General features: G+C 31.3%; 2 protein-coding genes and 1 non-coding gene across 5 annotated transcripts; 1 reads left to right on the forward strand and 2 right to left on the reverse strand.

The window, feature by feature from the left end:
- Positions 1 to 2,171: 2,171 nt before the first annotated feature.
- TRNAV-AAC (transfer RNA valine (anticodon AAC)) lies at positions 2,172 to 2,245 on the reverse strand. Its single transcript has one exon. It is a non-coding gene; the product is annotated as a tRNA-Val (tRNA).
- Positions 2,246 to 2,438: 193 nt separating this feature from the next.
- LOC105138023 (uncharacterized) lies at positions 2,439 to 3,510 on the forward strand. Its single transcript, XM_011044002.1, has 3 exons — positions 2,439 to 2,644; positions 2,908 to 2,996; positions 3,167 to 3,510. The coding sequence occupies exons 1-3, from the start codon at positions 2,615 to 2,617 to the stop codon at positions 3,324 to 3,326; spliced, it is 279 nt and encodes a 92-aa protein (XP_011042304.1). The 5' UTR covers positions 2,439 to 2,614; the 3' UTR covers positions 3,327 to 3,510.
- Positions 3,511 to 3,615: 105 nt separating this feature from the next.
- On the reverse strand, positions 3,616 to 17,332 carry LOC105138022 (putative ABC transporter C family member 15). Of its 3 annotated transcripts, XM_011044001.1 has the most exons (13): positions 17,087 to 17,332; positions 16,039 to 17,008; positions 14,527 to 15,956; positions 14,327 to 14,413; positions 13,633 to 14,235; positions 13,356 to 13,520; positions 12,765 to 13,059; positions 11,742 to 12,262; positions 11,607 to 11,670; positions 11,249 to 11,488; positions 10,899 to 11,070; positions 10,381 to 10,824; positions 3,616 to 4,059 (listed from the first exon to the last, which is right to left on the reverse strand). In XM_011044001.1, the coding sequence occupies exons 2-11, from the start codon at positions 16,904 to 16,906 to the stop codon at positions 10,967 to 10,969; spliced, it is 4,377 nt and encodes a 1,458-aa protein (XP_011042303.1). In that variant the 5' UTR covers positions 16,907 to 17,008; positions 17,087 to 17,332; the 3' UTR covers positions 3,616 to 4,059; positions 10,381 to 10,824; positions 10,899 to 10,966. The 3 variants fall into 3 exon arrangements, with proteins under 3 accessions (XP_011042303.1, XP_011042302.1, XP_011042301.1); XM_011044000.1 differs by having other exon boundaries at positions 10,381 to 11,070; positions 17,173 to 17,332; XM_011043999.1 differs by having other exon boundaries at positions 10,381 to 11,070.
- Between the last annotated feature and the right edge of the window lie 7,534 nt (positions 17,333 to 24,866).

The raw sequence follows: 24,866 nt of genomic DNA on the forward strand, positions 1-24,866 counted from the left end.
AGGAATAATTGCAATTAATAAAAGCGAAAATGTCTTAAAAGCATGAAACATCGAGGATATAACTATAAAGTATTTGAATTTCCGATTCATCCCTTTACGATGAATTAAAATAATTTTTTTAATCTATAGTTTTAGAAATAAATAACATGAAAGTTTTATTTGACAAGTAATCAGTTTTTCGAGAGCAAGTTGAAATTTATCTGAAGGATTTTCCATTAGCTCTGTTAACAGAGATATTAACGGAAGGAGTTAATTAAAATTCTTTTAAACATTTGCTAATAATTGATTGATTAAGAAATTGTTTAGTGGTCAAACCCAGATATATATATATATATATATATATATATATATATATTTGACTGGGGTTATATTCAATTTTTGGGCCATGGCATGCTCACAAAGATTCTTGGCAACAGGTCAGTCAGCGTTCTGAACAGAAACCCAACGTAATGCAAGTGGCAAAAACAATGGACCCGAAGAACTCCTGTATTTTTTTATTTATTTATACAATATATTTTATACTAGTTTGCACAGGCTAAGTTTTTATAGTTGGCTTGCCCGTATTAAGCCCCTATATTTTAGACTAGGTTGCACGGATAGTTTAGCTCTATTTGTTTTTATATTTTAAATATATTTTAAAATTTTATTTTTTAAAATCAATATTTTTTTATACTTTTATATTCTGATATTAAAAATAATTTTTTAAAAAATATATTATTTTAATTTATTTTCAAATAAAAAATATTTTTAAAAAACAAAATTAATAAAGGATTTAATTCTCCAACATAGTTAAATTTTAAATTTATTTTTTATAAATTACTAGTTGAAATAATATAAATTTCAGGATTATTAAAAATTTATTTAATTAAAAATTTTAAAATTTCATTAATTAATCAAGCTAAATATAAATTGATCCCAATATTTATAGAAAATTAGATAACAGAGGATTTAACTCCTGTATTGATTAACAAGCATAATGAATCATTCCAGAATTGACAATTTTTTCGAGCGTGAGTGCGGACATCACTCCTTCCATCGAAACCATGCTCAAGCGGGGCCTGTTCATGCCGGAGACTAATTAAATGGAAGGAATAAATAAATGACTGGACAACAAGAAGGTACTAGTTGCTATTGTCATTACCAGCATGCAAAATGAAGCCAGCTTCTAGTAACCTAATTCACTATTAAACTAAATTAAAAAAATAAATATATTAAAAAAAATAAACATAATTCAAAAATATAATTTTGAAACCGTCCACCCGAAACCGATAACTTCGATCTGAAAAACCCGACACTACTAGAATTTAGTAATCTAGTTCTTCATGACAAATGATTTTTAATAAAAATAATTAATTCAATTTAACATGATAATCTAATGATTAAAACTTGTTTATTGTATCAGAATTGAAACCAACTATGTTTAAAAAGTGTATATATATTTTGAATCTGTGTCAAATCAAAGCCAAGTTCGTAAAAACATGGCAAGGCATGCTTGCCGGCAACCGCGTACGGTTCCCGATTAAACCATATTAAATTTATAATCTCATATGATAGTGCCTGATCATTCTTGTCATTTAATATAAAGTAAACCCCTGAGCAGCACCAGTGATCCAATCTAGTCAATGAACAAGGGACAGTGATTCAATCCTGTGTCAGCAACAAATTACAAAACACCGACGAAGATTCCCTCTTACCACGACGAATCCATTTATATAGGGTACGTACATTTTGGTTATCTTCTGAAATGATTTTTATTTAAAAATATATTTAAAAAATATGCTTTATTTTTTTAAAATTATTTTTATATTAGAAAATAAAAATGGCTTGAAAACATATAAAAAATTTAAAAAAAATAATTATTTTTAATTTTTTAAAAATTATTTTTAAGACACAAGAATAAATAGATAAAAAATATAGGCATGCTTTGAACTTTTCCCATAGCCTTTTAGCAATGATTGGAATGACCTTTCTCGAAAGAGTTTTTTTTATAATACTTTATATCATTTTAATATGTGGATATTAAATATAAAAATAAAAAAATATTATTTTAATATACTTTTAAATAAAAAAATTCTTTAAAATGTAACCTCAATCACAATTTAAAGCATGTACTCTAAACAAAGCCCATTAAATAAAGTCTAGATTCGTCGTTAAAACAGAAAGGAAAAGCTTGGCGTCGCCCGGACTCGAACCGGAGACCTTCAGTGTGTTAGACTGACGTGATAACCAACTACACCACGACACCATGAGTGATGAGCTGTAATATATTTTTATAATAAATTATTCATAAAACAAGAGTAGTTATGAATCCTTGGACAGCACGCATTGAATTTAGAGAAAATGAGGGGAGACGGTGGCATTAGGGCTTGAGACGGCCGCCAATACAGGAAAGGAAAAGGAAACCTACTAATTTTATGATTGGTGGGGTTTCACAGATCATTGTTGACCTATCGTTCCCACTCTTTTCCTGAATTTTAGGCGTTTGTATCCACTACAAATTCTCTCAATATCAATCACTTCCCATTCATACTCTCCTTTCCTCCATTTCTCTCTAAACTTGATTTTTCTGGAGAAGGGGATTTCTCTGTTTCTCCTTCTCTCTCGCAATTCTAGCATGGCTTCCTCACGATGGATAAGGCCTGAGGTACGTTCTTCCACCGTCTTGTTTCCGTTATGTTCCGGATAAAGCGAAAGAAAAAAATAAAATACTAAGCCTTCTTCATGACATGATGTACAAGGATATATATGAGTTTAGTTTACTCCATAAAATTGTTATATATGTGTGTGTGTGTGTGTGAGAGAGAGAGAGAGAGGAGAGGTTTAGGGTTTTTAGATAAAGAAATATGAATATAAGCAAGTATTTTTCTTGTCTTGTTTCATGACTAAAAAGATTGGTTCTTGTAACAGGTGTTTCCACTCTTTGCATCTGTTGGAGTAGCAGTTGGTATTTGTGGCATGCAACTTCTTAGGAATATAACCACCAACCCTGAAGTAAGGTAATGCTATGCACAAGGAAGAGGCTCGAACACGCACGACACTTTTGGATAGAGTGTTGTGCATTAATTGGATCTTGACAATCAATTTGATTTTATGAATAATTGCTGTGTGTTTAGGCTGATTTTGTTATTTATATATTATTGATTTGAATCTGGCGGCGGTGGCTCAGGGTGACGAAAGAGAACAGGGCAGCAGGAGTGCTTGACAACTTTAAAGAGGGCGAGAAATATGCAGAACATGGTCTTAGGAAGTATGTCCGAAAGAGAACTCCTCAGATCATGCCATCCATCAACGGTTTCTTCTCAGACCCAGATCTTCCAACTAACTAAAACCCGCTGACCACTCTATTTTGGATTGCATCTTTTCAAGTTTGAGATCTGGAGGAAGGAAGCAATGACAACGCTATTCATTTATCATTTGCATAGGATAAGGAAGAGTATGATTCATTGGTTGTTCCATCTTTTTGTTACTCTATCTCAATACTATTTAATAATAACAGAGTTCATCTTCTAATCTCTTTTCTTCTCTAAGTTTTTCTTACCATCATACTGATTATTTCTTATTATTAATTATGTATCCCTGATGTCATTTTGCTGTCAGATGTTCTTGCGCGGTAAGTGATTTTCAATTTCGAATATTACCATTGTTAATCCAGTACAAAATTCAATCATTATTATGCATGCCTGAATTGGCTGGTGTCTCCACTGAGCATGAAACAAACTAGCTCTTCACCAGATGAGCATCATTAACCCCTGGCTGCACCAGCAGTCCTGGTCTTTACCCTAGCACATCCATCTACATTGATGCTCACCCAAATCCCAGGTGGATCAGTTCAATCGAGCAAACTTTCACATGTTGCTCCGTTCTCATAATTTAAGTAGACTAGTGGAAATTACTGACAAGTTTCCTGAAATTGACATCATGCCATGATGAACAATCCGATGACTTTTGTTGTTGCTTCTCGGCGTTGCATTCTCAATTACTTAAGCAAATATTATGGGTCACAATTTACATCAATAAGATATGCATACTGGCTTTTCAGTTCATCCATTCGACCGAGGTTTTTTGTAATATTTTGAAATAAAGAGATTGGAGAAGGCTATAAAGCCCTTGAAAGCTTAAATATAAAAATAAATAAATAAAGAGTACTGTAGTAAATAAATAAAAAGTTGATAAATATATATATATATATAAAAAAGAGAGAGTGAGCTGTGTTCTTTTAGAGCATCTCCAACCCGGAAGGTAAACGAACAATCGAAAGAAAAATATTGTACTTTTAGCTTTTTTTTATTTGTTTCTGTCCATTCCAAGCGGGTAGCTATATTGATAACTAAAATAGTTGTTGAAGACTGTAAATGCTATATCTACATTTCTCTGTAGCAAAAGGCAAATATACATAACAGTGCTGGTTACTGTTTTTTCTCTGTTGATTTATATCCGTTGGCCAACGTATTTATTTTGTATCAGTTGGCCAATGTTAATTTTTTTCATTTAAAAGCAGAACAAGTAGAAGGAAGAAAACAACATTTAAGCAAAACATAAGGAAAAAAACTTACCTGCAAATTTCACTCTTCTCTCTAATTTTAAAAAATATAAATTAATTATTCTCTGATTAATTAATAATATTGATTAGGTTAATTAGCTGAAATCAAAAGATATATTTGCTTAGAGACTGTTTTTTTTTTTACATCTCTTGATTTTTATTTGCTATTTATAATGATTTTTATTTCTTTGTTATTTTATATTTTTGATATGGGTTAAGAAAGATAATTTTTATTTATATTGTTATCTTTGATAAAATTGAAAGACAGTAATGATAGTAGCTGATATTGATAAAAAAATGGATTGATATATCTTAAATTTATTTTTGATTGTCAATTTTAATATGAGATCAATTATATTTTTTCTTGTTAAAAATACAACCAAACCAAGTGATTAGATTAATTGTATGATTAGATTAATGTTAGAACAAGTAGAAGACAATTCTTGTTATTAATTCACATGTATGGAAACTATAAAATTGCTAGACATTGAATATGAGCTTCCTTTAATGCGAGTGTTTTGCTTCTTTTCTTTTTTTTTTTAATGTAGATGGATTCAAATTTTCCTAATTTTTTTACCAACTTTTTTATGAGCAAGTTAGAAGATATTCTCTTTCAACCAAGTGATTTTAATCAATTAATTAATGACTTAATATACCATAATTTAAATGTCAATACAATAAAAAGATCACAAAGAAGTAAAAAGTTCTCATCAAAAAAAGATTGTTTACTTGTCTCTGCATGGTTAAATACAAGCAAAGATCCAATTGTAAGAGTTGAATGACAAACAAAACAATTCTGGGCTCACGTTCATGCTTACTTTGTAGAGAATGGAGGAAACTTGAATAATCATTCCCAAATAAGCATCTCAAGTAGATGTCAAGAAATAAATAGAAAAGTCAGTAAATTTGTTGGATTTGTTACTCAAATTGAAAATCATCAGCAAAGTGGAATGACTGAAGAATCAAGAGTAATTTTATTATTCATTTCCATGTTAAATTAATTAACACATATTTTAACATTATTGAATTTCTTTAATTTTTTACTAGATTAATGATGCTCGACAAATATATGTTTCTAGTGTTGGCAAACAATTTCAACAAGAACATTATTGGGTTATTTTATGAAAAGAACCCAAATGATAATTTGAACGTGCAAGTCAACATCAAAGGTCAAACAAGAAACAAAAAAGTCATGTCAATGCAAGTCCGGCTTCATCAACCCCATATACTCCTGATTCTGTTAGTTTAAGAGAAGATAGTGAACCATTGATTTACCAAGATAGACCAATTGATTAGAAGGCTGCAAATGAACGACTTAAACGTAGACAAGAAAAAGATAAAGTTGGAGAGGTAACTGTAACAATTCTCTTACAACAATTTAGGGATACTCTATTTGAAATTGAGGATAAAAAGAAACAAGACATGAAAGTTATGTTAGAGCAACAAGCCACAATAATTCAATAAAGTCAAGAGAAACAGGAATTGGACAGGATTGAGAAAGAAGAACAAATTAAGAAAACGAATATTTCTAATTTGGATTTAATTTCTGCAGTTTATTTTCAAAATAGAAAGTTAGAAATTATACAAAAGAGGGGTTTTAATTTTTAATTAACTTTGATTGATTTATGTAATGTAATGTATTTTTAATTACATATATAGAAAATTCTTGGTTACTTTAAATATATTGTTATGAAATTAATATGAATTCATAATACTTTTTTGAAGTTTCTCTGACACTTAACAATAATAAGTAGGATTAATTAACTTAAAAGATAATAACCATAATGAAGAAAAAAACATAAAAAACTTGAAAATTATGATAACATAAGAAGTTCAAATCTAAATATTTTGCTCGTTGTCATATTGTTCCCACAAATGTTCAATCAAATTTTCTTGTAGTTAAGAGCTAGTTACTCTATCCCTAATTTGATTATGAGTTTGAAGAAAATCATGTAGTTCAGGTATTTCACCATGTGACACTGATATAAAGGAATTGACTTCATGGTTATTGTCAAATCCAAGGTTCATTCCTCCTTCATCCTCAATAATTATATTATGTATTATTATGCAAGCTTTCATAATATATGTAAGCATTTCTTCATCCCAGTATCGAATAGGTCCACATACAATTGCAAAACGAGATTGAAGCACTCCAAATACCCACTCCACATCCTTTCTTGCAAAATTTTGCTTGCTTGCAACATATTTTCTCTTTGCTCCTAATTGTCTTGGGATTGTATTAACAAAAGTTGACCAATGAAGATAAATCATATTTGCTAAATTGTATTTCATTGTATATTCATGCTCATTAATTGTATAATTGATATGAGTAATACGACCTTTAACAAATGCAGTGAAAATAAGTGATTGATCAAGAATATTAATATCATTTAATGATCAAGACATTCCAAAAAAGGCATGCCATATCCAAAGATCTTGTGAAGTCACCGCTTCTAGAATTATAGTTGGTTCACGACAATGACTAATATACATCCCATGCCATACAATTAGGCATTTCTCTCATTTTTAATACATACAGTCAATGCTCTCTAATTGATAATAATCGACAAATATCGGCCTTATTTGGTGCTCTTAGATATCAATCACCAAAACTTCTATAATTGCTTTAACGAAAGCTCTAAGACTTTTTATTGTAGTGATTTCTCTAATTCTAAGATATTCATTAATAAGATCAACAGGAATACCATATGTAAGTATTCTGTGAGCTGGAGTTACCTTTTGAAGGCAAGATAAACCAAGAACACCAAGAGCATCTGTTCTTTATTTGAAATATTGATTATAAGCTTCCACTACATTTACGATCCGAAGAAAAAGATGACGACTCATCCTAAATCTTCTTCGAAATTGACTTTCAGTGAATTTAGAATTTTCAGCAAAATAATCATTATATAACCTTAACTCACCTTCCTTTCTATTACGATTGATAATATTGTGACTAAGAATAGAGTCACGATACCTTGTTCTCCACCCTCGATTCTTTGATTTTTCTTCAGCAACCATAGCGGTAGCAACTTGAAAAGCGAACACAGGAGTGTCATCATCAAAATCAAAAGCATCATAAAAATTAAAATTAGAATGATTCATTATGAATTTTAATGAAATATAACAAAGATTGGAGATAAGAAAATGACAAGAAAAAACATGAAGGTATATGAGAATATTTATAGATGGATTGTTTTTTTAAATTTTAAAATCTTAGAATGTTGGAGGTAATTTTTAAAAATTTAAAATGTTGGTGGTTGTTTTTTTAAAATTTGAAATTTTAAAATTTAAAATGTTGGCGGTCATTCTTTCAAAACTTGATTTTTTTAAAAAAAAAAATTGAAAATCAAAATTTAAAATGTTGGCAATTTTTTTTAAAGTTAGAATTTGAATTTACTTTTAAAAAAAATTAAATTTTTAACAATAGTATATAAAACCAAAAATTAAAAATATTCATATAAATAAATTTTAAATTATATCTTTTAACTTTCATATTACTTCATTAATTTTATATTACATTTATAAATTACTCATATTACTCATATAATTAATAACATCTTAATTATATTATATATAAAATATATAAATTAGTTATATAATTATATTAAAATTAATTTAACTTGAAATATATTAAAATATAATTAGTTTTTCTAAATAGCTTTTTTATCATTGGAATGTATATAATAAAAAAAGATATATTTATACTATTCAAAAAGTCATTATATCAATTTGGCTCTTTAATATAGCATTTCCCAGGGAAAAAAAATGTGAGAGGGAAGGGAGAAGAAGAGAAAATAGAGAAAGATAAGGAAGGAGAAGGGAGTTAAAGAAAAATAAGTTAAAGGGGTAAGATTTATGCTTTAATGTGTATAATATGTTTTATTGAACTTTAAATTTTAGTTTTAATGAATTTTAGGGTTTTGAAAATTTTATTTTGGGTTTGATTGATGAATTAATTTGAATTTATAGAGTTAATTATTGTGGGTAATGGATTGGTAGTTGATTTTGAGAGATTGTAGGTAAATATGATAATTTTCAGTTATGATTTTGTTTGAATGGTGAATTTGTGTTATAAATCATGAGATAACAGTAGGTAATCTATGGAAATTCTGGGTTTGAGGTTGAAGATGACAAAATTTTGGTTTGGTCCCTCAATTTGTGAAAAATTACAATTTAGTCCCCAAACTTTGGGAAATTACAAATAAGTCCCTGGAGCATATTCCAAGATTCTGAACAGAATAAAAGATGAATTATGGGCAAAATTATTGTATATTTATGAAATTTTAACACTTTCAATTTGGTCCTTCAATTTGATAAAAGTTACAATGACCCTAAAAATTTGAAAAAATTACAAAATGGTACCTGGAGCATAATTAGAGATTCTGGACAGAAATGAGGATGAATTATAGACATAATTCCACTATAGTCAGGAATATGTGATATTTTTAATTTGGTCCTCCAATTTGATAAAAATTATAATTTGACCCTAAAAATTTAGAAAAAAAATCCAGAATGGTCCCTAGAGTATAATGAGATATTCCACTATAGTCATGAATTTATGATATTTTTAGTTTGGTCTTTCAATTTGATAAAAGTTACAATCTGACCCTTAAAAATATGATAAATTATAGATTAGTCCCTAACTGTAATATTAGCTTTTATAAATTGGTTTGATGAATGATTGAGAGTTTTTGAGTGAATTATTACCAATTTTATTATGAATTAGATTTCGAGAAAATTGTTAAATTTTGGATTTTTGAGAAAATTGACTAGTTAGTTTAAAAACATATAGGGTTATGAAATACTCCCTTAGTTAAGTATATTAAATAGTTTAAATGTTCTTTTGAGTCTTTCTTGAGTATGTCTATTTTGTATTCAGATAATCCTGATATTCTACTGGTGAGATGTTAGTAGAATTTTCTTCGATGTTTGTTTTTGAGTCAGGTGAGTGGAGAATTTTTCATATGCATGAGAAATATTATAAATATTTGATTTGTTAATATAAATTGGATCATGCTTTTTGATAATATATATATATATATATATATATATATATGTTGATTATTATTCTTGTTATGATAAAGTATGATTAATTGTTGAATCTGAATTCTTGATATGAACTAATATATATTTTTAATTGGCTTCTGAATTGATAGGTTCTCATTTAATTGATGTCATGAGTTGGGTGTTAAGATATGAATATGTCTATTTGATTATTATTATGAAACTATGGTATGCCAGTCATAATAACCATGCTAACAAGGTAGTGTTAGTTTTTATGCACATCGTATCTGAACCCTAGTTGGTCGGGAGAGTCACCAACCTGTGTAGACTAATCATCCCACAGTACGGAGCCTTATACTCATTGCATTTTGATTTTCTAATGAGCTTTACCTTATGATATTCTTGTTATGATCTATTGAGGAACCTTACTATAAGAACTTAAAGCCAATTGTATATATATTTCTCATTATTGTATTACCTCGTGTGTGTGTATTGAACATTATCTACTCACTAAGTTGTTGAACTCACATTCTCATTATTTATCTTTTTCAGGCTTATAGCTTGATAGTAGGTCATTTTTGTTGAATCTTTCGAACCTGTTTTTTGGTTGAAATTTGTAATTTCCTTTTATGTCTAGTCAGTGTTCTAAAATTATGAATTTATATGAACTTTTGTATTAAGACAATTAAATTGTATTATAAGAAGGTAATTTTGTTATTAATGTTGTGTTGAACTCTAATTGAGTTAGGAAAAGTTTATATGTAAGTTTGGATTCGTATGGATATAAGATTTTAAAAAAGAATCTTATCTATATGCTGTATAGGTCGTGACATTTTTGGTGTGCTCTTCTGCCCATAATGACTGCCTCTGCACTTGGGGCATGATATGCTCCCTGCTTTGTGATGAAGCCTGTGCCAAGGTGAGCATATCTTTGTTCATGCCTGTCATTTCAATCCGAACTCCCAGAAGGCACGCTTGAGAGATCTGTGCTCGAATTGGTCGTGACAGGACTGCCACTGGTCTTTAAAACTTCAGTTAATCTTCGATGCTGATGCTTTCACTTGTAGAATCATTCCTTCAAACTTTTGTTCGGAACAAGCATCTCTTGTAGGTTTCCAGATAGCAAGGCAGGATGAGAAGCTTCGCGATCCAACACACATATCAATACAAATAGTAAGGTGATATTAAGTTTTCATCTCTAGAATTCCATGATCTAATTTCTCATTATCGTAGGTTTCAGTGGTTCTTCAAACCTTTGCCCACCGCTCCTGCTAGGCCTTCTCAGGGTTCAGTGGCCATTTTAATAACATCATTTCGCATCCTCCAACGAAAAATATGACCAGATTCTAACCTGTGGCCCGAGGATGAAAGACTGAGGTGCTTAATCTCTACTGTCGTCAAGACAAATCCTTTTGGTGGTTACTCTTGCATTGATCTCCTCTGGAATTCTTTGACCAACTTCGAAAACGAAGAAGAGTTGTCCTCGAGTAACTTCACCGGGGAGTCATACTCTACAACCTTGCCTACAGTAACCAACATGCAGCAATATATTCAAATGCTTCAAGGAAAATAAAAAAGTATATGCCAACATATTGATGATAGGCTATGCTATTTTATGTTCTCAACGTTATTTACTTTGTGAGTTTAATCTATATTTCTACAAGGCAGAGTAATTCATAATGTTGGGAAATTTTTCCTTACCGTCATCAAGAACCAAAACCATGTCATTGTCTATGACAGTAGGTATTCGATGCGCCACGGTGATGACTGTGCATCTACTTGTTTCTTCTCTTATTGTTCCTTGAATGATATTATCTGTTGCTGTATCAATGGAAGCTGTGGCCTCATCTAATACCAAAATTCTCCTTTTCTTTAGCATCACCCTAGCCAGGCAAACAAGCTGCCTTTGTCCAACACTCCAGTTTTCTCCATCTTCAGCAACTGATCCATTGCCAGATTCCGGCATTCAATAACCAAGAAATTGAATTTACAAAACTCTGAAAATGAAAAAGAAAAAGGAATCGGGCTTCAAGTTTCTTTATTGGAATAAAATATGTACCTGGTGCGTCAAGAAGTCTTTTATCTTGTTTCACTGTATCTGCAAGGCGGCACTTGTTGAGAACCTGAAAAGCAGGATGGTGTTGAGTTAATGTATATTGAAATCCTTTCAGTAAGAAAGAGTTTTGATTCTTACCTCCCAGATTTCTTGATCCGAGTGTTGCTCCAAAGGATCCAGATTAGTCCTTACAGTTCCTTGAAACAAAGTGGGATCTTGTGGAATTATGCCAAGCCTGGACCTCAAGTCCTGCAAACCTATCTTGGAAATATCCAGTCCATCAATAAGAATTTGTCCTCCTGATGGCTCGATCACTCGAAAGAGAGCTTGAATCAGAGTAGACTTTCCACTTCCCGTCCTGCCCACAACACCGATTTTCTTTCCTCCAGGGAAGGTGCAAGTTATCCCTTTGAGAACCATTGGGAGAGAAGGACCATATTGAACTTGAAGGCTTATCAGTTCAATTCTTCCATCCATTGGCCATTCAGGCTTTGGCCCACGATCTTCAATCACCAGAGGAGCTTCGCTAGGTATGTTAGTGAATTGAAGTATTCTTTCAACTGATATCATTTTGTTTTCAACGTTGCATAAATTCCAGATAACCCAAGACTGAAGAACATTCAAGTTCAGACCGTAGGTTGCTGCGAGCCCCGCCAAGCCTGAGAGCCATTCAACCAACCATTAGACTACAAGTATAATTTATGTTTCAGGAAAGAATCGGAAATGAATTAAAGGTAGAAATATGCTTCTACTTGTCTATATTTCCTTGTTCTTGCAACATCCAACCATCAAATATGATTAGGAATTATTACAACAGTAAGCGACTGATCAAAAGTGACATCATCATCTTCGGTTTGTTTTCTTGTTTAATATTCTCAACGAAAAATTGATATACTATAGATGCTTGATGAATATGGGATACTAGACAATGGTTTCATCACTCCATTTCTTTTCTTCTTTGAAGCTTCCTTAATAGAATCTAGCTAGATGGATTTGGTTATATATTCAAATTATGTCAGCTTTTGCCATTGCATCACCTACGAAACAATGCACTACTTGTGATGTTCATCTACGAAACTCCAAGTATTCTCGGTTGGAAATTGGTGTGCATAGTTTCTCATGATGTTGGTTCACTAACAATAAGAGATAAGAGAAGCTCACTGGGATTAATGGCTGACTTAGGAAGGCTGACCAAGATGATGAGAACAAGAAAGAACCCAAGATTGAAGAGAAAGTTGATCCGAACGCACAGCCATTCCATTGTGCCTGAGTTGTGAAAGACTATGCGAGAATAATCATCAATTAAGCTTATGTTTCTCGTCAGAAAGCGTTCTTCCTGATTGAAACAGCGAATTGTCGCTGCTCCTGCAATAGATTCTGAAAAGTGATGCAAGACAGGAGCCTTTCTGATTCCAACCATTCTGGCTAGTTCTCTAGCAGTTGTAATGTAGTAAGCCTGCAGAAAATTTGGATTAAGCTTCTTTAAATATGAGTTGAATGGGATGAATCATCAAAGATTCTGACTAGAAATATCCATGCTTTTTCTTTGGCCGGTGCAGCATAAATGATAAGGAACTATTCTTGTATTTTTAATAAACACTGGCTTGAGATCACCCAACCAAGACCTTCATGCAAATCATATCTATGTTGCATCACATGATCACTGCTAAGCCATTAAAATCTATTCAGTGGTTGACAAGGTTTAATCTAATACAAACATGATAAGAAGTTGAAGCAGGATTTTTTATATACCTGATACCAGATGGAGATTCCTAGTATGACAAGAAAGATGGGGAAGACCTGCCAAGCAACCTGAGACATGAGGATAATTATGCTTAATAGCTGAATTAGTGCAAATGCCAATCCAGCCAATCTGTAGGGAATGTCTGTATCTACTGTGCTTTGATCTGTAGATGACTGCCAGGACAAACACCAAAAATAAAAATAAGTATTTTTTTCTCGGAAGCATGTGAGAAGATGTTAGACAAAGCAAAGCGTGTCGAACTTGAAATAGCAACAAAAAACTAACCCTGCTGAGGATCCTACTAGAGGGAGTAGCATCAAAGAAAGAAATAGTAGCTCGAAAAACTGATGAGATCATTCCAAGGAAGAGACGCTGAGCAGTCTCAATAGCAATTGTTGCCAGAAAAACTGCTCTTCCCAATATAAAGAAGGAGCTTCCACCGGACAACAAAATGAATATGCCGATCAGCTTTTCTCTGGTGACCTTGTGGTTCTCTTCTGTTGCCCATGCAATCCAGTAATTGCTGCCCATCTGCAGTCCCTGGAAAAGGACTTGACACAGAAGAATGATTGGAACAAGGGCTCCTTTGTAAGCTGAAGTAATGAAGGTTGAGTAAACACTCCATTTCACTCTGCCAGTTTCAGATACTTCTACTTGAGTTCTCTCTGAAAATCTATCAGAACTTCTAGGCTCTTCAAATTTTTCTTCTGTGACTTCAATTTGATTTAACTGAGATGGTATACTAGTTAATGAGTTATCTTCTTGGGGTGGATTCACTTCGTTTAGTGATCTTCTATGGGCAACCATTTGTCTAACAAGTTCACCGGTGGGATCTGCAATCAAGTCTTCATATTTTCCTGACTGGACAATCATGCCATCTTTCATCACCTATAAAGACACATTTAAAAGCAATGGATAAGAGGCTTGGGAGGGCCAAATTCAAGTGATAGTTGGATATCTAGTCAAAGTTTCAGGTTACCAGAACAAGGTCTGCAGCCTCTAAAAATTCCAGTTGATGGGTAGCATATATGACAGTCTTCTGAGACAAGAGTTGCATGAGACATTTCTGCACAAAAACATTCCAAATATGAGGAAAACAACAAGATGGGAATACAGACACAGAAGTATAGTTGCATGAGAGATGGTAAAAAGCATAGAAAATAGTGGGAAGATGCTTGCCTTGAACAAATGTGTTCCAGTATGCGCATCAACAGCACTAAAAGGATCATCTAGGATATAAACATCTGAATTACTGTAGAGAGCTCTTGCAAGTTGAATTCTCTGCTTTTGCCCGCCACTCAAGTTCACCCCTCTCTCTCCCACTACTGTCAAATCTCCATCAGGCCATTGCTCAATATCCTGGTTCAAAGCACAACCTTTCAGAACATCATCATAGAAATCCCTATTCATATCCTTGCCGAACAACACGTTGTCTCTCACAGTTCTGGTTTGAATCCAAGCTCTCTGTGGAACATAAGCTTTTGTTCCATGAACCTTGATTCCTGCCCCAGAAATCCTGGGAATCTCTCCAATTATGCTGCATAAAAGGCTTGATTTGCCAGACCCAACTGATCCACAAACTGCAACCTTGTATAGCTTCATTATTTTCATGTTCTTGGTAAGTTTGATGGTAGGCTTCGTTGAGATTTGATCTTTTGTTTCCCAAGCATATTCTCCACTTTTCATTTCGATAGCAATGTCTGATGCTTGAGAAGTTTGGTAAGGAGTCTGCTTCTTTTGATCTTTTTCTCTTAGAAAATCTTGGATGCGATCGATGGAGACCTTCGTTTGAGCAATCATGGAAATGAGCTCTGGCATGTTGTAGATGGGCTCTTGGAGAATTCGGAAAGTTGCTAGAGCTGAGAGGACTGTTCCTGTTGTCAATGGTATTTTCAATATAATACAGACACCGAAAGTGATAACGGAAACCAGAGTTGGTGAAGCCCAAAACAGAAAGGCCATTGCTGAACTTGTATAGAGGTATCTCCTCAACCAGTTTCTCTCAGTCTCCCTAAGCTGAAGAAGCTTCTTAAAAAATGTTGGTTCCCATGAATACAGTTTTAAGACTCTCATGCTTTTGAGAGTCTCTGATGTTGCTTTGATTCTTAAGTCCTTGGCTTCCATGATCCTGGAGTGGAGCCTTTCTTGCTTACTGGCCAAAGGAGTGTTGCTAACCATCACCAGAATTGTGGAAGAGAGAGCTGCAATTGAGGGGGCAGCACCCAGGTTTCTATAGAGGATAACAAGGGCCAAAAACACCTGGAATGGTAGCAGCCAAACCCCATGGATGTTCCAACAGAAGTCACCAATTCTCTCTACGTCAACATTGATCATATTTATGATTTTGCCATTGCTTGAACTAGCAAACTTCACTGATAAAGATTTCTTGTAAACTAGTACTGAGAGGGCAGCTCTCACTCGCACGCCAATACGCTGAGCACCGAAGTACCATTGCCGCTGTGTTAAGGACTCAACTGTCTTCGAGAAAAAGAAGATGAAAGCAAGAACCAGTCCATTGAGGTATCCAGAATCATCATGATTCTCCGACAAAAAATTTACAAAGTTGGTTATCAAAAGAGGACCCATATAGGAGGCGATTGTATTTAATCCTGCAGAAGATGAACAGAATTAAGCATAATAGACCTCCTGAACAGAATCTAAAGATTGACGCAAGATGGAACAAAGAGATACCTGCAAAAACTCCATTTACAGTCAGGGATTTCCAAACAGCATATGCTATGGCTTTCGGCAAATTCGAAGTCTCGTTTTTATTTTTTCCGAACGAATCCTCAAGCAATGAGGAAGCATACCTGGCCGTTTCTGATGCAGGAACTGTAGGAACATGAGATAACTCAAGTTTTTCCATCCTCCCCCTACTAAAAAGTGGGTTTAACCATCGAAAAGTAAGCTTGCTCCAAATCCCAGCATTCCTATAGCAAGCTGAATCTTTGAACAAACTCTCATGCTCTTCTTGAAGCAATGGGGTTTCAAGATCATTATGTGTCTTGGTACTTCTACATCTGAATGTCAAAGCATTGAGAGAAAGCAAAATTGACAGTGGTAAGGAAAGGAAATCAGCAATATTAGCTTCGGGCCAGGAATAAGGCAATTCTATGGAACTAAAACGGGTGATGAAGTGAATGGAAACAGAAAGCGAACAAAAGATGCTGTGAACGACCCACCAAAGAATAACGACTACGGGCCATCTGTTGTTTTCCCTAAGAGTTCTGTTTTTGGAATAGCAAGCAACTAGAGTAGCTAAAATCCAAGTCACGGATAAGAACACAGGTTTAGAGGTAACAATTCCAAGGTCCCAATACTGATAAAACCCAAAACCAAGGTACAAAATCGAGATTATGATGTTAGAAAGAACGGCAACTGTAGTGAACAGCACTGTGGGTTGTTTCACTGCTTTGTGTTCTCTGCAGTGTAAATCACCACCGCCTCTCCTTTGTTTCAAGATGTCTACCAACAACCATGCCAGTAACAGTACGGCAAATGCTGCATTAACAATCTCTACAGAAATGTCCATTCCAGTCCCCAGCAAAAAAATTCCCATCTCAACTTGATCCTCACCCAATCAAAATTCAAGACAAAAGCTGAAAAAATGTACTCCAAAAGAAACCCGCCAGAGAGAGCACTCTAGGCAACGTGTAAGACCCTGCAAAAACATCCTCATTTATGTTAACGTTAAAACCAATGACAACCCACTTCAGATACCAAGACAGAGACACAAAACAGCAGAACTGAATCTAAAATTCTCCTTTACGGAATTATAAGGAAGAAATGGATGAGGTTTTTTAAGGTTTGAAATGGCGAACTTGCCTGCCAAAGCGTGAAAGAAGGACGCGTGCCTTCAACGGTGGCAGTAACGTAGATAGGAGTCGTCAAGTGGTTTACAGACACAGCAGGTTAAGGAATGGGGATTCTTCCTTATATAAAAGATACAAAAAACAATCACCGTCATGCCTTCATTACAATCTTTTTCTTCCATTTCAGTTTCCGAAGGTCACGTCTTTGTCATAATTTCAAAGGATCAGTACACAAATGAGGACCAGAATCTTAAAAGTCGCTGCACACGTCAACCATAAATAATCTAGGTCATCTCTTTCATTAAGACGGACAATTTTTCATTGTTCTTAGAGTCAGGATGTCTTCAATTATGTTGTCATTGAAGGAACATAGCCGCACTTCAAAATTGCATTTTAAATGGTATTTCATTCAATTATTTTTTATTTAAAAATATATTTTTGTTATTTTTATCATTTTAATATACTGAAATTAAAAATAAATTTTTAAAAATAAAAATATATTATTAAATAAGAATACATTTTCAAAAACAACCTCAAAGAGCTACTAGGCCTACTTGTCAAGTTGATTTTTAAACTCGAGCTTTTAGTGTTGGGATTGAAAAAATCTTATCCTTTTAGATTTTTTAGAAACATATCTTCAAGATAATAGAAATATTTGATCTCTATCAATATGATAATTAAATTAATTCTGAAGATATATATTGCCAATCGAGCATATAATATCTACTCTATGATAAGGTTACTGTATTTCATTCTTGTTTGTTTACTGCTCCAATTTCTTTGGTTAGGTGCATTTCACTTCTACATTTTTTGTCGATGTCGATGCCATGGTGGGTGAGGTTCATGCACATAACTCTTTTTCTGTACAATTCATTTGTAAGTGTTCAAATAAAATTTTGCTTTCACTAACTTTCCAAAATTAAATATTTTTGTTTCTTCGAGGAAAAAATTCATTTATTGCTTCTTAAGATTAAATAAATAAATAATTATCTTCTCCTTAAAAAAGTGTATTTTACTTCTTTTTTTCTAAAAAAGGGAAGATATTAAAATAATTATTTTTTAAATTCTCTACAATTAAAGGAAATAAAGATTTTGCTTGGTTCGCTTAATATTTTATACCTATTCGTTTTATTATTCTCAATTTAAATTAAACAAGAACATTGCTTCCTTTTTTGAAAAACAAATACATAGAAAAAAAATAATTATTTTCAAAAAATAAAGGCCATTATTATCAAACGGAAGCTTTTCTAGATGACGGTATGTACACGCTCTCATCAGATTCAGCTAGTCATATATATAATTGAGAGTGAAAAGTATCGGTAGGCTGACAAGTTTTCGCCGGAATTAATTATCCACGCGCTCGCAACTCAATTCCGCCCCCACTTCACAGCAATCTCACTCGAAACAACCAAGAAGCAAAGCCTAGAGTACAAACACACCTTCTTCCTTTCTTGGAAACTACATGGACGCAGCCAGTGGTCTCTGACTTTGCTATCAGTCTGCTCGTTGAATCTTATTCAATTCAAAAAACTATGAATGCATCCCGTGTTTCTAATTCTCCATGTCATGGAGCCCATGCACACCTAAGAATCCATTGATGCATGACGTGACACACCATGTATTCTACTGTGTGTCTGAGCCCCGCATGGAAGAATATTTTGCTTTGCTTTGCTTGGTTTGGCATGGCTTCGCTTTATCAGAGAATATAATAAATAAGCTTTTGGAATAATCAAGTGAGCCTAAGGCCGTTGATCATCCAGTAGTGCTCTTTGAGTGGGACTCACGTTCATACGGCCATGGTTAAACGTCTTGATTTCTCTCGTGGCTCGACTTGTAGCAGTAAATCCTGCATTTTATTCAGCAGGGAACGTGGTGGGCATCTGGAGAGGGTAAAAGCAAGACCACTGTAATGGTGCGCATAGCTCGTGTTGTGTGGTAGGTGGTGATCACCGATGGGCTTTTCACACGGGAATGACCATGTCATTGTCTTGCGCTGTTCCAGGGTGGAATCTTCTTCTTTCTTTTTTTTAATGCAAACAATTATTGATAATAGATTATAATTCAATCATGATATATTTACTCAGGTAAAAAAAAGTGTATTTGTACATATAACTAGATATGATGAATGATCAAGTTTAGCTATTAAGAAGCGTCTTATACATCACTTTAATAGCGTGAGTGTCGCTCACTCTCTAAGATGTATGAAACACACGCCAGCAACTTTTTAATTAAAAAATAAAATATACAATAGAAAAATATTTAAACACCTTAATGGTCCTCTTAACTACAACATGCTTATGTGAATTTTATTATTGCAATTCTAGCAGTTATACCATTCCCAAGCTAATAAGATCTAGCAGACATATCAGCTCTAATTTTTTTGAGTGTGACAGTTATGCATAAATGCCAGACTGCACTAGGGTCTGACATCCATCATGGTTGCCAAATCCAATTAGCTTAGGTCTAACGTATTTGCTAGACTCAAGGTGCGTGGTCTGATAATCCATATTAGATTCAAGTAAACAACAAACAAACAAAAGACAATTATGCATTTTAGTTATTAAGAGAGAAAAAAGAAAGAAAAAACTCTTGATTTTTTTTTTAACTACACTAGCTTCTTAACATTTCAAAGATAGACAAAAAAATAATTAGAAATGACATAGTTAGAATTTATATTTTTATATTTTTGAATTGTTTTGATGTGCTAATGTTTAAAATAATTTTTTAAAAAATAAAAACATATTATTTTGATATATTTTAGAGTAAAAAATATTTTAAAAAATCAAAAAACCTGGTCACGTCTGCATTATGTTTTTCATCTACGATTGAACATTGACCGGCATGACCCTAATTCATTCTCATCACATTCATAATTATATTCCTATAAAAATTATTATTGTCATCTATAACTTCATGCACGTTACTAGCTAGAAGTTAACTTAAACATTCTTTGCAGTGCTATAATCTCATGAGAAATATATGGTTCTCCGTATGCATACCAATACAGATGTTCCTTCATGAATTCTTTTTTGTAAAAGATGTATCGATACAATATTTAGATCAAGAAAATTTTTATTTTTACACTTCTTACACGAAAATCTAATATCGTCTTCACTAATATTTCTCAAATTATATATTGCATAATTAATAAAACTCTAAACTCCATTACAATAATTCATCATCCGTAACCTTTGAGGTGAATTTCTAATAAAACTCTAAACTCCATTACAATAATCCATCATCCGTAACCTTTGAGGTGAATCTCGATATATCTATAAACGATTATGCATTACTTCTATCAAACCTATATAAAATAATGATGACAACATATATTAATTAACTATGTTTAACTAAATAAATTTACAAAAATATTAGTTTAGCTCAAGTTTATTCAATCTATTTTAATATTTTTTTAATTTATTATTAATTATTTATATAAATTTAAATTTATATGTATTTATTAAAAATAACAACTCAATAATAAAATTAATAAAATATAAAATAAATTCATTAAATAAATTATTATTTATTTAACCACATAACATCTAAATAAAACATTCGACATAATTTTCATGGATGCAGGGCTACAAGGCTCCCAGCAGCTTTTGAAGAGAAGTGTTTTTTTTCGGAAAGCATGCGCGACATAAGAACTCTAACACGTGATGCCTTTTTTGTCTAGGAACAGTTGGCCCACGTTTTTTTAATGCAAATGCTGTTGCTTTGCATTCTCGTGTTGTAGTTTAATTTGTTATTTATATAAAAAAATTTGTTTTAAATTAATTTTTTGTTTTTTTTTATTTTCAATATTAAAAATAAATATTAAAAAATATATATATATTATTATATATTTTCAAATAAAAAACACTTTAAAAAACAACTAATAAAACATCCTAATTCCAAACTTTAATTTGATTTCGGCGCTTCCTGTTACTTTTATTTCTGTGAAGTTTAACATGTGGCATGAATGAGAGAGAGAGAGAGAGTGCACGTACGGAACCACTTTCAGACAGTGCATGTACCTATGAATAGTTTTGTTGCTTGAAATGTCAGCTGAAGCTTTATCATTTTGGTTGGAAACCAAGCACGGCGTAATGATTATTAATTCTTCCCTGTACATAAGGAGGTTTTTCTCAAAACAATCGGCCTTATATTAAATTAATTATGTGCATAATTTTTTATTTAATTATTCAGCTAAAATTTTGTTAAGAGGTTCCGGAAGCCTTGTTTTTCAATGAGCTAAAATTTGAAAAGCCTTAAAAATAATATCCACAAGAAATTTATAATATTTTTATAATTGACTTATGATATTTTTTTCTAGTTTAGAACTTTTTTATTATTTTTTTCAGGTTTTTTCAAGACATATTTCCTATTATACAAGCATTCTAGAAGAGTTGTAACATTGAGTTTTGATTAGGAAAAAAAATTCAATAATAAAATCTTAAATTAGAGATTCTGTATAGTTACTATATTTGATAGAATTCTATGTTTATATGCTTGTTGTCTATATTGTACTTTCATTTATATTAGTTGATATAATTTCTAACAATAAAATTATAGAGCCAAGTTGAGTAATTATCTCGTCAATTAGCGAAGATAAAAACAAGAAAATTGAAGGATTAAAAGAAGAGCACTCATGAATTCATAGTTTTTTTTTAAAAAAAATACCCTTTTTTTTTTTTTAAATACCCTTTCAAAGGAAACATAGTTTTTTTTATTAAAAATAAAAAAATACCCATTTTAAAGGAAACAACTTTTTAATTGAGATAAATATGATATTAAAACTAATTTTTTTTATGATTTTGATTCTTTTTGTAGAATGAAATCAACCACTAAAATTTGATGAGAATAAGAAAGATGATGTTGAGAAGAAGATTTCAATGCATAAATCTTAATTTGTAATAACCCTGAGTATACAAAACATGTTCATATTTCATCGGTTGATATGGCCTTTAGTCTTAATAGTGAAATCATCCATGAAAATGAAATCAAATTAAATGTTTCAAATATTTTTTTTTTATTAATCGTAAGAAGTGGTTTTTTGTTCCTTACAATGTCAAGTTTCTTATTGAGTTAGAGCTTAAAAAGGTTGTTGCAAGAATTGTTTCACTTGGTCCTCGAGATAAAGCTAAGATTGATTTTATTGCTATGGAGAATGATCATGTCCATGACAAATATAATTTTTGTGATGAAAAGAATGAAAATATCTTTTAATTAGACAATCACAGAATTGAAGAAAAAACAATTTAATCTCAAAAATTAATTTTCTTTATTACGAAGAGACTGATGAAAGAGGTTTTTTTCTAATATATAGCCTTGTATTGATGGATATAACTTTTGATTCGTTGAATTAAACTACAATTTTACTTAAAGATTCCAAATATCTTATTTTTTATAAAATAAATAATTTGTAGTCATCTAAGATAAAAAAAAAAAAGTCTTAAAAAAAAGTTATTCAAGATGCATAATATTTTTATAGTTAAAATTCTGCTGGAAGATTCTAGATATATCTATTTTAATATTTAGTTTTGGTTAAAAAAATATATTTAATAATAAATTTTTGAATTAAAATTTTCTCCTTCTACATTAATAAGTTAATTTGGAAGAGGTTTGAATTTGAATTTTCTTATACAGTATACTAATATAATGGTGAATATTTTTTTATTATTATTGTTGTTGTTGTTGTTGTTGGAGGGGCCTCACCTTCAAGAGACAAGGAACAAAAAATTAACATATTGGATAATTCATCACATAGAGAAAATCATCCATTTGTTGAATTTTAATTATGCCATAATTAAAGCTTGAGTATACATTGATAAAAAAAAATTAATTCGTCTATTTTTAATTTTTTTAAAACACAAAAATAAATACAAGTGTTTAAGTAATCCATCCAATTTTTTCTATTTCAATCATTTCATTCAATCGTTCAAAAAATCATCTCGTCGCAATAAAATCCCATTAGAAGCTATGATTGAATTGGATTTTTATCAAATTTTATTTTTTATTTTACTTCAAATTAATTTTTTTAAGTACTTTTATATCATTTTGATATATTGATATCAAAAATAAATTTTAAAACATAAAAATATATCTTATTTTAATATATTTTCATACAAAAAACAACTTGAAAAACAATTTTGACAACACTCTCATGTATACTCTAAAAACTTATTTAAGATTTTAGTAATGATTGGCTGCGGTTTAAAATACTTTTTGTTTAGAAATATATTAAAATAATTTTTTTATTTTTTAAAAATTATTTTTAGATGAGCACACCAAAATTATTTAAAAATTTTTAATAAAAAATTTAAATTTAAAAAAACATAGTTACAATCACCAAGCTTAAGTTTTCTAACCTCATCACCCTATGATATCGATTGATTACTATATAAGTACTTGTCTATTATGAAACACTGTTAACGAAAATGGGGAAATCCATGAACACAAAATGACGACATCTCTACAGAATTTGGAGCTTTCATTTTAGATGCTGAAAGCTTCCAGTACATGGAAAGGACCACTCGTCAACTGAACTGATGATATCTGCCATGGAATATCTACATCACCAGCAGCTTTACGATCATGCATGCCTGTAGCCCATCCTCTGGAGATCTCTACAGAGACTTGTTGCTTTCTTTCTTTTCTTGAATCTTCTGATCATCATGATCACCCCACGGTCTGATCAATCACCAGGCACCAATAGTGTCACTCGGGCTCCGATTACTAGTAAAGGGCTGATCAGAATTAACATGGTGATAATTATCTTTGCCTTTCAAGAAATTATTCATGGAGCCACCAATAAACATAATTAAAGATTAAAAAATCTTAGCTAGTTATGTACCGGCAGCCTTTATTAATGGTAAAAGATATCTCCGAGAAAAAAATAAAAATTAGGATGAGTAACATGTCATTCAGCCCATCGATAATAAAAAAAATAAGAGTCCAATTACGAGTCCTAATAAAATGGATTAAGCAAACTTTTAGCCCAGCAATACCTTATATTTTCCTCCTTTTTTTTTAAATTAATTTTTATTTATTTTTTTCAAAATTATTTTTTATTTATATTTAAATTAATATCTCTTCTCTCTTTTATTTTGTTTATATAATCTCTTTTAAATAATAATTATTTTTTAGTTATTTTGTATATATTTAATTTTTGAAGAGATTTTTATGATTCATTTATAGTTGTTTTAATATTTTATATATCTAAACTTTATTTTTGGAAATAATTTTTTTTATTTTTAGGTAATATTTCTAATATATGTGATTTTTTATTTTATTATTTTATTTTTATTTTATTCAATTAATTTAATATAAGTATCTATTTCTATTATTGTTTGATTAAATTAAAAAATTATATTAATAAATAAATTTAGTAAACACAACTAGATAAATATTTCATCTTGCGTAAATAAATATGTTGATCATCACTTGTCTTTTAATTTTTCTAATTTTATTTTTAGTTATTGTTTATGTTTTTATTTATTTATTAACACATAATTTTTTATTTATTTGATTGCATGCATAAATTTTTTTTTTATTTTCACTTAGAATCTTTTGAACAACAAAAACATATATAATATTTTTTATATTAAAAAAATTATCTAACTTAATCAAATAACTAGTTCATCTTAAATACTCCAAGCTTATAAATTGCCTTAATTTATAAACACTGCATGGATAGGGATAAATTTGTGGGCTTAATGAATC

This window comes from Populus euphratica, unplaced genomic scaffold (genome assembly GCF_000495115.2).
Source record: "Populus euphratica unplaced genomic scaffold, PopEup_1.0 scaffold317.1, whole genome shotgun sequence".
Lineage (NCBI taxonomy): Eukaryota > Viridiplantae > Streptophyta > Magnoliopsida > Malpighiales > Salicaceae > Populus > Populus euphratica.

What these genes read in the sequence shown, in the direction of transcription:
- LOC105138023 (XM_011044002.1), top strand. Translation starts at nt 2,615, where the DNA reads ATGGCTTCCTCACGATGGATAAGGCCTGAG. An exon ending in CACGATGGATAAGGCCTGAG is followed by an intron (nt 2,645 to 2,907) that starts GTACGTTCTTCC and finishes TTCTTGTAACAG; the next exon opens with GTGTTTCCACTCTTTGCATC. An exon ending in ACCACCAACCCTGAAGTAAG is followed by an intron (nt 2,997 to 3,166) that starts GTAATGCTATGC and finishes GCGGTGGCTCAG; the next exon opens with GGTGACGAAAGAGAACAGGG.
- LOC105138022 (XM_011044000.1), bottom strand. Translation starts at nt 16,906, where the DNA reads ATGGGAATTTTTTTGCTGGGGACTGGAATGGACATTTCTGTAGAGATT. An exon ending in CTAGTAGGATCCTCAGCAGG is followed by an intron (nt 13,521 to 13,632) that starts GTTAGTTTTTTG and finishes TTGTCCTGGCAG; the next exon opens with TCATCTACAGATCAAAGCAC. An exon ending in GAATCTCCATCTGGTATCAG is followed by an intron (nt 13,060 to 13,355) that starts GTATATAAAAAA and finishes AATTTTCTGCAG; the next exon opens with GCTTACTACATTACAACTGC.